We start from the raw sequence: 18009 nt of genomic DNA, 5'->3' as shown, positions 1-18009 counted from the left end.
TAATGTTTTCTTACACACTCATTTTCCTGCAAATCATTATGTGATCCAATGTCATATTCTGCCAGAGGCATTGGAATAATAAATATGTTTACAATTTGACTGCTTGCGCAATAGTGTGTTTTGAACTCTTGGGGAAAAAACCCCCCACACAAATAGCTGGAGTAATGTTTCCTACTCCTATAGCTGCTCCTCTTCCCTGCCACCCAGATAGTAACCATCATACACACTGATCAAGGTCACAGTGACATCAAAAGCCATCTGTACACAATATCATGGCCAAGGCAAACAGACATTTTGCTGGTGTTATTTTAGATATTCTGTTAGAGCCAAATTGACAAAGTATATATCCAATACATTCAAGAGCAGTCCTGCAAAATGGCATTTCAGAATACACACTGAAGAGATTTTTCAGAAGGACATCAACAGCAAAAACAATCTGAGTCTCAAATAGCATCCAATTCCCTTTATAGAGCACTACTTTTGACCAGATACGGTGCCATATGGGACACACACCAATGAGGGAAGTTTATGTAGTGTAAATAACACAAGTGTCTGGTCTCAAGTACAAGAGCATATGCATATTGAGTGTAAAGTGTCTCCCAGAGCAACACTTCACCTTTAAAAAGAGAGTTTGCAGTGTTTGCATGTACAGAGCTCTTCTGAACCCTTAGAGACATGGACCCGGACAATCACTTGTGTCGACTCTTGACGTGCTGCTGATGGATAGAGACTAGAGACTGCCAAGTTCAGCCTGGTGTGTGTGTGTGTGTGTGTGTGTGTGTGTGTGCCTGTGTGCGTGTGTGTGTGTGTGCGTGCATGTGATTGAGAGTGGTAGAGAGGACAAATCTCAAATCAGTCGGTTTGGACTGGTTAGCTACCTGGTGTTTGTTTGAACATGCAGATGAAGTGGTCGATGAGGTCCTGCTAGCTAGCGTAAAACGGCAAAGTGCCGGCCTCACTCTCCTCCGTCATTAGCGTGTTGATGTTATGGGTAGCTATGCTGGAGAAACCTGTTTTCCCCTTGTGTGGTGTTTGGGACTGTGGGACCCATTTTCAATGTTTCCTAAAAAAGTAAAATGAGGATCATGTCTCTGTCAATACGGAGTCTGACAGTGAGTTGGAAGAAGAGGATGAGATTGACCCTCAGCCAGACCCAGGACCAGCCGTCAGCAACCAGCTCAACAGCAGCCTGCGGGAAAAGAGATATGGATGTAAAAAAAGAAAGTGAAATTGAATGGTCTTCTTGCCAAAGGAATGAGCCACCCTGCATGGCTGCCAATGTGATAAGGATGCAACCAGGGCCGACGCGGACGACGGTCACTCGTAAAAATGTCTTCTTTTGAACATCCCAGACACCATCCAGAAAATCATTCTGGACTGCGCTAATTTGGAGGGGAGGCTTGTTTTTGGAGAGAGATGGAAGGAGATGGAGCAAAGTAATTTACATGCATTCTTTGGGGTTCTTAAACCTTGCTGGTGTTTTCAGATCCAATGGGGAATCCACAGAATCCCTGTGGGATGCAGAAACTGGCAGAGAACTTTTCCGTGCAACAATGTTTCTGGAAGATTTCCACATTATTTCCAGGATTATCCGCTTCGATAACCGAGACACCGACCAGCTGAGTGAGTGATATGTTAGTAAAATTGCTGAACTAAGTGTCTTCATCATTCTAGATTGCAGCCGGAGGCAACAAAGAGAAGAGCTGCAATGTGTGTCGACCCAAAGACAAGTGATCAAGTGATGAAAACCTTGTTTCATTTATATTTGTTCAAGATAAACACGATTTATTCCATCCATGTCTTGATTATGTTTTTTTTAAACGAATAGTGCTTTGATTGATAAATGTGATCTAGCAGAGGTAAATGGCAAATATTCACCATGTATGCTGCCTATATTGCTTGTAATTGATATAAGTCAACATCTAAGCATTACATTTTTTTGACGTGAATTGTTACGGCAGTGTTGCTTTAAAAACTAAACAAAAAGCCCATCAGACCCACGAACATTGGGTTAATACACAAACACACACCTTCCCTGGGTCGCTCTACCTCTATTATCCCTTCTCTCTCTCCCTCACTACCTCTTTCGCTCCAGCAGGTGTGCTGGTCTCTGTATGTCCTCTTCATCCTCCACTCATTATGTCCTGCTCACATCCCTCTCTCCCACCCTCTTTCCTCATTTTCTGCCTCTGTGCTTATACAAGCCCCTACACAAAAATAAAAAAAACTCCACTAGCAAAAATCTGAGGACAGGCCCATTGCGAGACATTTTGATTAGGTCTGTCAAACGAAATGTAAAAAAATATATACATAGTTAATCACAGGATTTGCTGTGACTAATCGCAAATTCAGAATTGATTCCAATTGAGCTGTAATTTCTTGTCTTTTATACAAAAAAGCATTACGCAAATATTGACATCTTGATTTTGTCCAAAGCAACGGTTAACAAAATCATTGCCATATTTTCCCTGAGGCATTGTAATGTGAGTACAGGACAGGTTTGGAATGTTCAATCCATTAACCACTAGCCATTTAAATGGCACTACATCTACAGCAGGTCAAATATTTTTCAGCCATTCAAATAATTCACGTTAAGAACAATCCAATTCTAATCGTCATATTGAAATATGATGGATGTAATTGATGTGTCTGTTGGAGGAGTGAGTAGCGAACTCCTTACCAGAACCCCATCTCAGCTTGCAGCTCAAATGGCACACTATTCCCTGCATAGTGCACTACTTTTGACCAGGACCAATGGCACCCTATGGGCCCTGGTAAAATGTAGTGCACTATAAAGGGAATCGGGTACCATTTGGGCCGCACACTGTCTCAGTGTGCCGGTCACTGCAGTGGAGACTATCCAGGTGATTTGCTGTGGGATCATAAACTTCCTGGAGTAGAGTGGTAGGGAGTGACATGACTGTTAAACGCTGCTCATCATTCACATTTAATTAGACACACATGTTTTTTCTAAATATTACCAGGAAAGTTAATTGCATGTTTCGGTTTTTGCCCTAGCACTACACAGCTGATTCAAATAATCAACTAATCACAAAGCTTTGAACATTTGAATTAGCTGTGTAGTGTTAGAGAAAAAAAACTAAGTGTGCACCCCTTTGGGGCTCGGGGACTGAGTTTGGGAAAAGCTGAGATAGCTTGGGTTGATTTTTTAAAGGTTCAATAAAGAACCATGCTCATAAGGTTCTAAATGGTACCTGTATGGTTCTATAAAAAATGAACTTTCCTAAGATTTATAAAGTACCATTAAAAAAAGGTTCTATATAGCACCAAAAAGAGTTCCGCTATGTTTACAACCCTTTTTGGGGCTATATACTCTAGAACCCTTTTTTATGGTTCTTTATAGAACCTTTATGGAGAATGTTTCTATAAATAAACTTTCTCAATCTGAAAGGTACTTTGTAGATCCTTTTGAAAAATCATACTATTTTTTTATTTATTCTGGTCAGCCATATTATATAGTTAAAATTCTATAGGTCTAATTGTGTTAATTGCCAAGTTGAATCAAGTGAGCTACCTAGAACAGCTGGGGGTTTTTGAAGAGAGAATTGAGAACCACTGACTGTTTTAGTCAACCATTCTCAATTGACACAATGTCATATGTGAGTTTTTCACAAGACAATAGTAATGTGCAGTTTGCGAACGATTCGTTACTTTTGAACGAGTATTTTTGCTGGCTCGAGAGGCATGATTCATTTTTCTGAGTGACTCGTACATTTTTGTCGGTCGTTTGACCTCGTAGTGCTGGGTGCAATAAGTCATACAGCAGTAATTAATAAACGCCCATCAGGCTCAGACAGCGGCCCAATAGACCTGCTCAGTCATATGCACGCAGGAAAATAGATCATGAGCATAGAGAAGAAAAATACATGTTTAGAATTGATAATTGATGGCATGGTGCAGGAATGACAGCAAATACTTGATTATTGAATGTTATGGACACAGCTTTAGAGCCAAAACATACACAACGGCTGCTTAACAAACTCGAACTTGAGAACAAATCGCTTGGGCACTGCAGTTCGCGAACAACTGTGCATATGACCTTGCCCAGCAACTCGGACACCTTGCTCTGGCCAAACGTTAAGCCATGCCACGGACGTTAGTTTCTCCTCGGCAATGAGAAGTATGTAGCAAACGGCAGAGCAGCGGAATAATTTAGTGTCATCAGGCTAATTATCACCATCACCAGCAGTCAAGAAATGCATTCTGCCAAGAGTCGTTCACAATCTAGCCTGGTTGTGGCCACAACTGGTCCTCATTTAGAATGTAGCAATAAATACTCTTATTTGTATGCCTAGCAATCACCAAATGTACACTGTTTAAAGCACACGCTTACAAGTCTCAGTAACAAATGACAGCTCCAATAAGCCATTAATAGATTTTTTTTACCGTTATTTTACCAGGTAAGTTGACTGAGAAACATTCTCAAATACAGAAATGACCTGGGGAATAGTTACAGGGGAGAGGAGGGGGGATGAATGAGCCAATTGTAAACTGGGGATGATTCGGTGACCTTGATGAGAGCCACAGCTGCAGGAGGGACTGGTGCACTTCACAAAATAGATGGCATCATGAGGGAGGAAAATTGTGGAAGTATTGAAGCAACATCAAGACATCAGTCAGGAAGTTAAAGCTTGGTTGCAAATGGGTCTTCCAACTTGACAATGACCCCAAGCATACTTCCAAAGTTGTGGCAAAATGGCTAAAGTACAACAGCGTCAAGGTATTGGGTGGCCATCACAAAGCCCTGACCTCAATCCTATAGAAAATGTGTGGGCAGAAATGAAAAAGCATGTGTGAGCAAGGAGGCCTACAAACTTGTCTCAGTTAAACCAGCTCTGTCAGGAGGAATGGGCCAAAATTCACCCAACTTATTGTGGGAAGTGCAGCCTACCCGAAATGTTTGACCGAAGTAAAACAATTTAAAGGCAACGCTACCAAATACTAATTGAGTGTATGTAAACTTCTGACCTACTGGGAATGTGATGAAAGAAATAAAGGCTGAAATAAATCATTCTCTCTACTATTATTCTGACATTTCACATTCTTAAAATACAGTGGCGATCCTAACTGACCTAAAACCGGGGATTTTTACTAGGATTAAATGTCAGGAATTGTGAAAACTGAGTTTAAATGTATTTGGCTAAGGTGTATGTAAACTTCCAACTCTACTGTAAATGAGTAGAATGATTTATTATTTTGACTGGACAAGTAGAACAGAGCAGAATAGAGCAGAGTCTGTAAAAAGAGCCAAATATCCCATCACTGCAAGACACCAATATTGGCCATTCATATTTAATGCATTGTACCATAAAACATTAGATAAACTAGAATGACACTCTCACTCATGTTTGCACAAAAAGCTGTGCGTAAACCATGCCCCAAAATATTTTAATGAGCCGCCTCCCCTCAGAGAGCAATATAACCCTTTTGTGAACTGTAAATAACCATTGAAGACCCCAATGGTTATTTAACTCATTGTAGTTCCACATAGAACCATTGCTCTTCCCAAAAACTCTTGAGGAACCCTCATCTTTTTGTGTGTATGCTGTAGTAATTTATTACCTCCAGTGCTAGACAGTCCTAAGGGACCCTCCACTGCCACTCCCTCAGTCTTTCTATCTCCCTCTCCTCCCTCCCTCCTACCTGGATCTCTCGCTCCCTCTCTGCTCTTGCTTCTTTCCTCAGACTCTTTCCCCCATCCCCTCCTCCCTCGTTCCCCATCTTTTATTTTCTCCCTACAACCTCTGTCGATAACCCCCCCTTCCTCTCACCTCCCTCCCACTCCTCATCCTATCATCTCACTGGGCACGTCTCCAGGTAATAGCGAAGACAGAGAGAAAACAAAGTGAAGATGACAGAAGTAATTTTGGATCAGTGCTTAGCCATATGGGCCGAGGACAAACCACTGGGCTTTGCTTCATAAATAATACAGATCACACCATCTGCATCTTTCAAGAAGCAGGATACCAGTTTTTGGTCTGGCATTTTCAATACTTTATCCAGTGTCTGCGTTCAAACAATTGACCCCAATCCATGCACCTCCATATTCGGAATAACCCCAGGGAACAATGTTACAAAAAAAATCCAGGATCAGGCCCAAATCCCCATCATTCGCGTGAAGAAGAGACGCCAATACAGGGACGCAGTTCCGGGTGCCTTGTGAGAATTTGTTGACGAGTGGTTAACACGCCTCTACCATCCATCCTACTGGCCAACGTGCAATCATTGGAGAATAAACTGCATGAGCTACGTTCGAGACTATCCTACCAACGGCACAATAAAAACTGTAATATCTTACCGAGTCGTGGCTTAACGACGACATGGATAATATAGAGTTGTCTGGGTTTCCTTGCACTGGCAAGACAGATCTGGTACCTCTGGTAAGACAAGGGGTGGTGGTCTGTGTCTATTTGTCAATAACAGCTGGTGTGCGAAATCTAATTTAAGTGCAATCACACAACAGGGATTATTTATTTTATTAAACAGTGAAGTTGTAAATTTTCCTCTAATTTCTGCACAAACTGTTAGAAATCGTCTCAGGGAAGCTCATCTGCGTGTTTTTTGTCCTCACCAGGGTCTTGACCGGACTGTAACCAACTTCAGTGGGTAAATGCTCACCTTCGATGGCATCTGGCATGCTGGAGAAGTGTGCTCTTTACGAATGAATCCTGGTTTCAACTGTACCGGGCAGATTGCAGACAGTGTGCATTAGCGTTGTGTGGGCGAACGGTTTGCTGATGTCAACGTTGTGAACAGAGTGCCCCATGGTTGGGCAGGCGTAAGCTATGGACAATGATGGCAATATGAATGCACAGAGAAACCATGACAAGATCCTGAGGCCCATTGTTTTGCCATTCATCACGTCATGTTTCAGCATGATAACGCACAAGCCCCATGTTGCAAGGATCTGTACACAATTCCTGGAAGCTGAAAATGTCCCTGTTCTTCCACGTCCTGCATACTCACCAGACATGTCACCCATTGAGCCTGTTTGGTATGCTCTGGATCGATGTGTCCGACAGATTATTCCAGTTCCTGACAATATGCAGCAACTTTGACGAGCCATTGAAGAGGAGTGGAACAATATTCCACAGGCCACAATAAACAGCCTGATCAACTCTATGCGAAGGAGATGTGTCACACTACATGAGGCAAATGGTGGACACACACGACACTGACTGGTTTTCTGATCCACACCCCTACCTTCTTTAAGGTATCTGTGACCAACCGATGCATATCTGCATTGCCAGTCATATGAAATCCATAAATTAGAGCCTATTGCATTTATTTAAATGTACTGATTTGTACTGATTTGTAATGCAGTAAAATCTTTAAAACTGTTGCACGTTGTGTTTATATTTTAGTTCAGTGTACTTGTAAAAAAAAATACAAATCATAAAGTGTTAAAAATAACAATAATAATAATAATAATACAGATCATACATGTGTCTCAAATGGCACCCTATTCCCTCTTTAGTGTGCTTTATAGGGTAGTGTACTACATAGGGAATAGGCTGCAATTTAGGACAAAGCCCATGATAATAACTACAGAGATCAGTCAAACACTGAGTTTTGATTGGTTCCACATTTGGTCTGGGTAACCTGTGATCTATGTACCAAGTAAAGAAATAAAGCCTGCATGATGGAAGATGTCTCTTTAGATTAAATGTTTGTCAAATAAACCCACAACAAAGAGAGATGAGTGTTCGACTTTATTTTTCATTTGTATAACCCCTGGCCTCTCCTAAAATATGGGCGATTCCAACTATAACATATAGGGGAGGATTGCAGCCCTACTTGGATGTCTATGTACCATGACCACCCCTATAGTTCATGGACCAATCCACCCACCCAAGCTTCTCTGTTTACAAAGACTGTCTTCCACAAGAAGGACCTGGAAACTGGAGGATCTGGAAACTAAGCTTGGTTCTAATTCAGTAACTGACATTATACATAACATAACCCCCGCAAAAAAATATTTCAAATTCTATTTCAGATTCAATATATTCCCTCAGAGGCCTTCCTTTATCAAAGATACCATTTTTATGAAAAACATTTGATAAATAGATTCAGTCCCACGGGGTAAGTTATTTGAGGAAGCAGTATTCAGTGTTGAAATAATCATTCCTAGTAAAGGCACCAAAGCTACATCAGCCGTCTTTAAAGGTACAATGCAGCTGTTCTTACCTCAATATCCAATCATTTCTGGGTAACAATGAACTACCTTACTGTGATTGTAGGACTGGCACAATTACCGTTTAACTGTGTAACCGACGGTTATGGATGAAGAGTCCGTTTTTGTGATAACATGGACTCTTAACAACATGACTAAACTTTGTTGCCCATTGCTGAAACAAGCAAGGTGTGGTATCAAAATAATTAACATAATGGGCTAGGAACCTCTAACCCTGGTAATATGACTAGTAAACCCTTGTATTGTCATGCAATAATTTCAATAGTAATGTAGAATCTTCATTTAAAGTACATTACCAGTCAAAGGTTTGATAACACCGACTCATTCAAGGGTTTTTCTTTATTTTTTAAAACTATTTTCTACATTTTAGAAAAATAGTGATGACATCTGATTATGAAATGACACATATGGAATCATGTATTAAGTCTCAAACAAATCAAAATATATTTCATATTTGAGATTTTTCAAACTAGCCACCCTTGACCTTAATCACAGCTTTGCACACTCTTGGCATTTTCTCAACCAGCTTCATAAGGTTGCTTTTAAAATGGAATGCATTTTAAAAGTTTGTCAAAGGTTAATTTGTGGAATCTTGAGCCAATCAGCTGTGTTGTGACAAGGTAGAGGTGTATACAGAAGATAGTCCATATTATGGTAAGAACATTTCAAATAAGCAGAGAGAAATGACAGTCCATTATTACTTTAAGACATGAAGGTCAATCAATCTGAAAAATATCAACAAGTTTGAAAGTTTCTTCAAGTGCAGCCGCAAAAACCAACCAGCGCTATGATGGAACTGGCTGTCATGAGGACCGCTACAGGAGAGGAAGACCCAGCGTTGTCTCTGCTGCAGAGGATAAGTTCATTAGAGTCCCCAGCCTCAGAAATTGCAGCCCAAATGAATGCTTCAAAGTTCAAGTAACAGACACATCTCAACATCAACTGTTCAGAGGAGACTGCTTGAATTAGGCCTTCATGGTCGAATTGCTGCAGAGAAACCACTACTAAAGGACACCAATAATAAGAAGAGACTTGCTTGGGACAAGAAACATTAAACAGGTGGACATTAAACAGGTGGAAATCTGTCCTTTGGTCTGATGAGTCCAAATGTTCGGTTCTAACCGCTGTGTCTTTGTGAGACGCAGAGTAGGTAAATGGATGATCTCTGCATGTGTGGTTCCCACCGTGAAGCATGGAGGAGGAGGTGAGATGGTGTGGGGGTACTTTGCTGGTACCACTGTTAGTGATTTATTTAGAATTCAAGGCACACTTAATCAGCATGGCTACCACAGAATTCAGCAGCGATACGCCATCGCATCTGGTTTAATCTAAGTGGGATTATCATTTGTTTTTCAACAGGACAAGACATCAACACACCTCCAGGCTGTGTAAGGGCTATTTGACCATGCATGAGAGTGATGGAGTGCTGCATCAGATGACCTGGCCTCCACAATCACCCAACCTCAACCCAATTGAGATGGTTTGGGATGAGTTGGAACACAGAGTGAGGGAAAAGCAGCCTACAAGTGCTCAGCATATGTGGGAACTCCTTCAAGACTGTTGGAAAAGCATTTCAGGTGAAGCTGGTTGAGAGAATGCCAAGAGTGTGCAAAGCTGTCATCAAGGCAAAGGGCGGCTACTTTGAATATAATATATTTTGATTTGTTTAACACTTTTTTGGTTTTTACATGATTCCATATGTGTTATTTCGTAGTTTTGATGTCTTCACTATTATTCTACAATGTAGAAAATAATACAAAACAAAGAAAAACCCTTGAATTAGTAGGTGTGTCCAAACTTTTGACTGGTACCGTATGTTATTGAAATATATGATCATACATTTTTAAATATATGTCACGTTTATATACAGTATGGGTTTTAAATATATGATCATATGTTTCAAAATATACAGTAGGCCATGTACTTTTCCATATGGGCACCCTAGCAAGTCTCTCTGGCAGCAGTATGAGTGGAGATGGAGAAGAGGAGTTAGAGTTCTAACTCTGTGTAATCAGGCCCTTCATAAATTGGTTAATTCCTCCTCCGGACCAGTTTTCACTGCAGGAACCAGGAACCATTTAATGGGAACCATTCAGGCCTGGTCTGGGCTGTCCATGACACCCCAGTCTGGACCAGACAATTACATGCTGGAATTGTGAGTCCAAGATCAAGTGTGATCCTGATCTTGAAATAAACTAACCCTTGTGTGTGTATGATATTGTAGCATCAGAGTGTTAGTTATAACAGTATAACCATACAGTACATGGTTTAAAACAGAATCAAGGTCAGCTTGTTTGTAGAACTGTATGGAAAATGATTGGGAGGATGCTGGAGTTACAACATACAGTAGAAAACTCTCTCGTGTTAACTTTTTCATACAGTCAATGATGAAAAATACAGTACGATAGAGTTCCCAGCAGGATCACTACTTCCCAAAATGGAGGTACCACTGTATCTCCATTGCAGCTTACTTCAACCAGCAGACAAACAGTATTATTGTGATTGGGACCTTCCAGATTCACTCTTTACTAACCAGAGTAAAGGAAGCCTCTTGGCACAACATAGCCCTGCTGTCCCTGATGTGGGGACTATATCCAGTTAGCGGGGTTTGTTGATGGTCGAGGAACACCAGTTAACAGCAGAGACCAGGGCAGCATTCCAAATGGCACCCCTTTCCCTATATAGCGCTTTACATTTAACCAGAACCCTTTTGGGCTTATGAGCTCTATGAGCACATTGTGCCTTGGTCAAAAGAGGTACACTATATAGTGAATAGGGTGCCATTTTATACTTGAAAACTTGATTTGGGACTCAGACCAGCATAGCTATGATCACAGCTAGCCATCAGCAGTCAGCGACTTCCTTATTCAAGCCACTCTGTACTCTGATGTTCCTGCACAGAGTGATAAAGCCAGGCCTGAGCACGGGAATTAGACTGTGGCCCCGGTCTCATCTCCATGATAGTGTGAGGGCAGCGGTGACACGTGCTGGGCTGCCACAATAATATCCTTCCTCCAGTCTTTGGCTTAATCTGACATGGGTTAGAGAGGCCGAGGCTGTGTTACTGGAGGGACGGAGATCACTCTGGCCTGTTGAGTCCGGTAATAATCTGTTGTTCACACCACTGAACACAGCAACAACCCACACCTGCTCAGGAAGACTGGATATTTGAATCTCTCAAATACTTTGTGAGTTTGCTTGAGTCAGCCTGGAGTGCCAGAATACAAATGAACACCAACATGGGACAAGATGAGACAGTGACAAAGAACGCAACACCAGAATCAGTAGCAGCAACACCAACCACATAACACACAGACAGCGACAGTATAGTGCAGCATTTTTTTGTGCTATGGACTGGAATGTAATTACTTAGGCATCACCATCAATATGCAATAAACAATATCTCTTCGGCATCACCATCAATATACGATATCCAATATCCCTCAGGCATCACCATCAATATGCAATATATAATATCCCTAGGGCATCATCATCATCATCATCATCATACAATATCCCTTGGGCATCAATATCAATTAACAATAATGATCCATTTCAGAACATTAGCAAAAGTGGTGTGCTGGGGAATGCGGATGAGGACTGAGGAATGCCATAAATACTCCACAAATGAGGAAACTCTTTCTCCTCTATGTTTAACCCGCTCGCCATATCTTAGTGTTGACTATCTCTCGGTTTCTGTCTCTCCTTCAGGCTTCAGCCTATCTCCCAGTGTGCACTTCATGACGAATGTCGAATGTCTCTCTCTCTCTCTCTCTCTCTCTCTCTCTCTCTCTCTCTCTCTCTCTCTCTCTCTCTCTCTCTCTCTCTCTCTCTCTCTCTCTCCTGTGGAGGGAGACTGAGGAGTCTGTGAAGACTGTTTCTAGGTCTGCGGCTTTGTGGGTAACAGTGGCTAGACCGCGGCCGACTTGACTCCCCATTCCACGGACCCAGAACACCCCAGCATCCAGAACCGGACCAGCTGCTTGAGGAGGAGGGGACGCACTGCAGACCTTGAGGTGAGTAGTTCTTCAGAGGCAAGCCTTACTCCCCTCTACCATTGGCCTGCAGCCCTCCCACTGCAAGCAGGTCTCAGGGGAGTACCATCACTGATCTCCAGGTCTTGTGTTTCCAGGTGTGTCTGTTCACTCCTCAGGTTGTCCTTCCATCGCTCTACAGATCCAACACCAGTTCCAGCACCAGACCCAGTCACACCAGATGAGGTGCAGAGGAGGGACCAACAGATATTAACCTGGAGCGAGTGGACCACATGGGAGTGCCATCAAAGTCCTTCGTGTCTGGGGCTCCCTTGTGGGTCTGCTTGCTTCTGCAGATCCAGCACCAATTCAGATACCAGTTTTCAGCACCAGCCCTAGCACCAGACCACCAGAAGAGGCACGGAGGAGGGACCAGATCAGACCTTCACACGGAGCGAACAGGCCACAGGAGAGTACTACCATTTGGTTTCCCTGATTTGAATTGAGTACTTATTGTTTGAATTGTTTACTCTTTTACATTTTAACTTGATGATGGATTTAATTTAAACTCGTTGAACATTTAAAACTTTATGAAAAAAAAAAAAAAAAAAAATTGACCTTTACCCAAGAGAAAATGGACATTTACGCTATGCATGTCCCAGTATTGGGAGAGTTATCAATTTGTCATAATATTTAAATAATATCTGTAAAGACAAATCTAATGTACACAAATATTGAAGGAAAAATAAGATTTGCAGGGTACAAACTTAACATGATGAATAAGAATGAATAAGAACTCATGGGTGGCCAAAAATATCTATCTGAAAGCCACGCCCCCAATAGGCCATGCCATCTGTCTCATCTCCTCCACTCATCCATTACGCTCACCAAACTTCTCTCCTCCTGTCCTCTCCTCCTCTCACCATCCATTACTCTCACCACTCTCCTTCTCTCCTCCATCATCTCCACTCCCTGTCTCGGCTCAACCTCAGGGAACAAACAGGAGTTCTGTCTAAAACATCACTGCTTTCTTTCCGTCATCCTCCTGATCCCAATCCTTCACATGCTGATGTACAGTAACGTGTGAGTGGGAGCAACGTGACCCAAGCACAATCCTTTTATCCATGAGTCAGCCTACAGTCAACCATCAGCCATGTCCTTCTCCCGAACACATCACACTCGATACACCAGGAGGATGGCTTCACACTGTACTCAGACAGCATGTCTGCCAATCATAGCAGCACTATTGTTCAACACAGACAGACTAGGGTTGCTTTCCAAATGACACCCTACTCCGTACATAGTGACTTACTTTTGTCCAGAGCCCTATGGCTGCCCAATGTATATGTCCCAAATGGTGCCCTACCCTGTGTAGTGCACTACTTCTGATCAGAGTCCTGAGCCCTAGTCAAAAGTAGTGCACTATATAGGGGATATGGTGACAATTGAGACACAGATTAAGACTGATCAGACACCAGTCTAGTACATGCTATAAAGCCACCCTATCTGGCTCCTCTATCTATCTGCATACATTTACATCCGACTGATGATAATTCTGCCATTAATCTGATCCTAGATCAGCTTATACCGATCCCGGTTAACACCAATAACCTCAGCACCCAGCCACACGCCTAACAAAACCTTTGGTAGTTCTGAGAATGTGTCCCAAATGACACCCTATTCCAAAGTGCACTATGTTTGACAAGAGTCCTATGGGTACTAGCCAAAAGCAGAGCACTACACAGGAAATAGGGTGCCATTTGGGACATAGACTAAAGTATTGGGGGTTTTCCGGCTATGTTTGCTGAGCAAGCCAGGAAGGAAGCCAGCCAGCCTGACGGTATCTACAATATCGTCTCCTAGTCCAGATATTGTGTTCCTAGGTGATTTGGAAAAACCCTGTCAGCCGGCCAAATGTTTGCAAATATTTATCTATCAATTTGAGTGTGGATAAAATAATTGTTGTTTCCACTGTCAGGAGAGGAAGAAACGAATTTCACACAGACCCCTCTACAGTAGCTATAAGCTTCAGAACAAAAACAATTCCTGCAGTCAGATTGTAGATTCATGGTTGGAAAGTGTAATAAAATAGAGATGTCAAGACACATCTCTAATCAGTACATCTAACAGCTACGGGCGAATCACAAACTGATGTATTGTTTCTATTTCATCAACCAAGCAGGCTACCAAAAGTAGCAGGACATAAAACGACATCGTTGGAATCTGTGTGGACATATTGAGCCTCGCTGATCAAGACAGAGAAACTCATTGTGGCGGGAATAGATGAGGAGAATAAGAGAGATGAGTGAGACAGACACAGAGAGAGAGAGAGAGGGAAAGAGGGAGTGTGTTTGTGCCTGCGCATATAAGTGAGAATGAGAGAGAGAGAAAAAGCTTTATAAAAAGAATGACCGAGAGAGAGACAGAGAAAAGGAGTGAGAGAGGTGTATCGTACCTTCCAGGACGGTGAGTTTGGCGCTGGTGTTGATCTCTCCCACACTGTTGATGGCAGTACACTCATAGATGGCCTCGTCCCTGTGGGTCCTCAGGGGCTGGATACGCAGGACGGACCCTGAGCCGTCGTCAAACTCTATCACCTGAACACACGGATGGGGAGAGGAGATAAAAGGCATTACAATCAGACCTATGGTCGTCCTGTGACTAAGATTCAAATCTAAACTGATTTAAACGGTCATCTTAGCACGGGCATCCCTTTGATCGCTATTTCATCAATACGTACAGGACCACCAGAGCACTGTAGAGCCTACTGAGCCAAGGGAACACTCCTTTTTGGATCACTGGCAGGGGGACTAATATAGGGGTAACTTCTACTTACTACGTAGGCGGGACTGAGGAACTGGGTTTATAACAAGAGTACAGACTATGCTCCAATTCTACCCAGTCTGCACAAGCATACCTGGCATACCTGACCATACCTGACCAAGGCATACCTGACATACCAAACTCAAACTCTATTCTATCAAACTCTATTAAGCCATCTCAAATAGAGACTACTCTATTCTGATCTCAATTGAAAAGGACCCTCCGACATTGCATGACTTTGTTGCTGCCCTATGCTCCACAGGCAGGGAGCTAAGAGGAGTAGGTAAGTATGATCTGATACAATCACCCGATTAGAGAGAAATATGTTGTATGAAATGATGACCCTGAGTGGACAGCAGGTATTTCAGGAAGGCCTTTCAGGAAGCCAACCTTTAGGGTGGTATAGAATTAGACCTGGTCACAGGTCAAGGGAGGGGTCTCCTAAACTTCCTTCCACTGCAGTGGAAACTCTCTGACCCAAACATCCACATGAGAGGAAGAGAACATTCCAGAATATTCTTTACTCCAATGACTGGATCTGTGTCAGTCGAGCAGACCTAGGTTCAAATAGTATAACATTTTTCAATCACTTTGAGCGTTCATTTGAGCCTGCCTAGAGTGCCAGATAGGCTGGGTTATCACTGAAGGGGCTATTCCCTTTGTTCCCATATTCATAACTCCCAATTCATAATTAATATACACTACCACTCACAAGTTTGGGGTCACTTAGAAATGTATTTGTTTTTGAAGTAAAATCCTTTTTTTATCATTAAAATAAAATAAAATAGATCAAAATACAGTGGAGACATTGTTAATGTTGTAAATGACTACTGTAGCTGGAAAAGGCAGATTTTTTAAAGTTGATCATTAGAAAACACTTTTGCAATTATGTTAGCACAGCTGAAAACTGTAGTGCTGATTATTAAAGAAGCAATAAAACTGGTCATCTTTCAACTAGTTGAGAATCTGGAGCATCAGCATTTGTGGGTTTGATTACAGGCTAGATAGAGGAGTGGGAGGCCACGGTGCACAACTGAACAAGAGGACAAGTACATTAGAGTGTCTAGTTTGAGAAACAGATGCCTCACACGTCCTCGACTGGCATCTTGTTTCATGAAAATTAGCATATGTCGCGTGTCACTACTTTCATGTGCCTTAATAACAAACTTGTATGCCATCTGTAAATATGAACACAGCTGTTAAATTACGAGCCTAGATGGTTTAGCCACAGAAAAAGCCAGAAACCTTCCTGCTAGCCATGATTGGTTGAGATAATGAGTGGACTGGACATGCCAAAAGATGAGTTCGTATTGGTATGCCGCGTAGCGCGGATCTGTCTATTTGAGCTGGTCAGTATATGTAGGTAATCCTGTTTAACGCAGCTTTTAAAATATATATATATATTGCGTATTAGAATTGCATAAGTGTTGCTCTCCACTTTCTGGAGGACTGAGTTTTGAAATCAGTGGAATTAGAGCATGATAGTTGATAGTGGAATATGATAGATAAGGAGATGGAGAAAACACCTGTCTCTGGATTACATCTTCAAACTAAGGGCAACCATGGCATCCATGACAGAGAGGAGCATCCATCCATGTATAGGGGTAAGATTTTTTTATAGCAAGCTGGTTGGTTAGCTGCCTGCAGATTCATGTACGGTAGTAAGGTCATGAGCTGGGATAATTGTTAATTGTTTGTTTAGCTAGCTAGCTACATGTCTTAACAACATATTCCACTATGCGAGTATCCATTTCAATAGAATGTTCATGATTTCACTGCAACAGCTGTAGATAGACATAGCTTGAATATTCGCTCTAACTATCTACTCTGATTTCAGAGCACTCTTGTCTGAGTGTGCCAGAATGCAAAATAACAGACAAATTTACAAACGCTCGACATTGAATATGAGCGGTGTCAGTAAACGTTGGCAAAAAAGCGTAAATTGTTGCCAGCAGCACAGTTGCAGTCACCAATGCTCTGGATAACATAAAAACAGCCTAACCAGCTCTGCTGTGGCGAGTAAAATGATCAGTGTGAGCTGTTGTCACATTTGTGTCTGGAAGTAGATAGCAAGCTAGCCAACGTTAGCCACTTAGTTTGGGTGCTTGACTGTTATTGATAGGACAGAACGCTCGGATCAACCCTTAAAGAGATGAGTGGGGCTAAAGCTTAAGAGGGTGTCAACGATGCTGAATTGGGTGAATACAATGAAGAGCTCTCCAGTAGGTGTACCAAAACATTCAAAGGCCATTTTCTCAAACGTGAGGTTACAAGTTTATCAACTTTCAAAGCAGAATTACTTTCCCATTGTTCCTCAACTGTAATGTATGATCATGGTTGGGTAGATTACTTTTTAAATGTAATCCGTTACAGTTACCTCTCCAAAATTGTAATCAGTAACGTAACTTTGGGATTACCCAAACTCAATAACGTAATCTGATTACATGAATTTACTTTAAAATTACTTTCCCCTTAAGGGACATTAGAAGAAGACACAAATGTATGTTACCAATTGAATGACATCTATTGCAGGATAAGTCAATGTTAAAGTTTACATAGCTGGCCATATATAGATGTTAAATTTCACTTTATGGGTTGGTTATGTAGGCTTCTTCTAACCCATCACTTTCTACCCATATAATAATATGATTAAATGATATCAGAATTCCAGTCATTCCAAAAAATGTTACCCCCCTTGATCTTCAAAAATAGGAGTTGGAAATATGGAAGTGTATATTTAAACAAATTGTTATACCTGAGCATAACCCCACAACTAAGGACTTATTAGCCAGCCCTACTCTGTTGTTTATGATTTTGTTGTCATGGGGAACAACAAATGAACGCTATTTACTATATGCCTACCTTTTTGTTGGTGACACTTTGGTATCTTGATAATATGCAGCTGTTTAAAGGGCAAATCCACAGATTAAATGGTAGTCGTCTCTTCACTGTTGACGTTTAGGCTGGTGTTTTGCAGGTACTATTTAATGAAGCTGC

At 41.8% G+C, this 18009-nt stretch overlaps 1 protein-coding gene across 2 annotated transcripts in view; it reads right to left on the bottom strand.

The window, feature by feature from the left end:
* LOC112249942 (receptor-type tyrosine-protein phosphatase F-like) overlaps positions 1–18009 on the bottom strand; it is a 318952-nt gene that overhangs the window by 183407 nt on the left and 117536 nt on the right. For both annotated transcript variants that reach the window (XM_024419699.2, XM_024419707.2), the window contains exon 4: positions 14645–14786. In XM_024419699.2, coding sequence (XP_024275467.1) covers positions 14645–14786 — 142 coding nt within the window. The remainder of the gene's footprint in view (positions 1–14644; positions 14787–18009) is intronic.

This window comes from Oncorhynchus tshawytscha, linkage group LG01 (genome assembly GCF_018296145.1).
Source record: "Oncorhynchus tshawytscha isolate Ot180627B linkage group LG01, Otsh_v2.0, whole genome shotgun sequence".
In the NCBI taxonomy this organism is placed as follows: Eukaryota; Metazoa; Chordata; class Actinopteri; order Salmoniformes; family Salmonidae; genus Oncorhynchus; species Oncorhynchus tshawytscha.
This window is presented reverse-complemented; position numbering and strand designations above follow the sequence as displayed.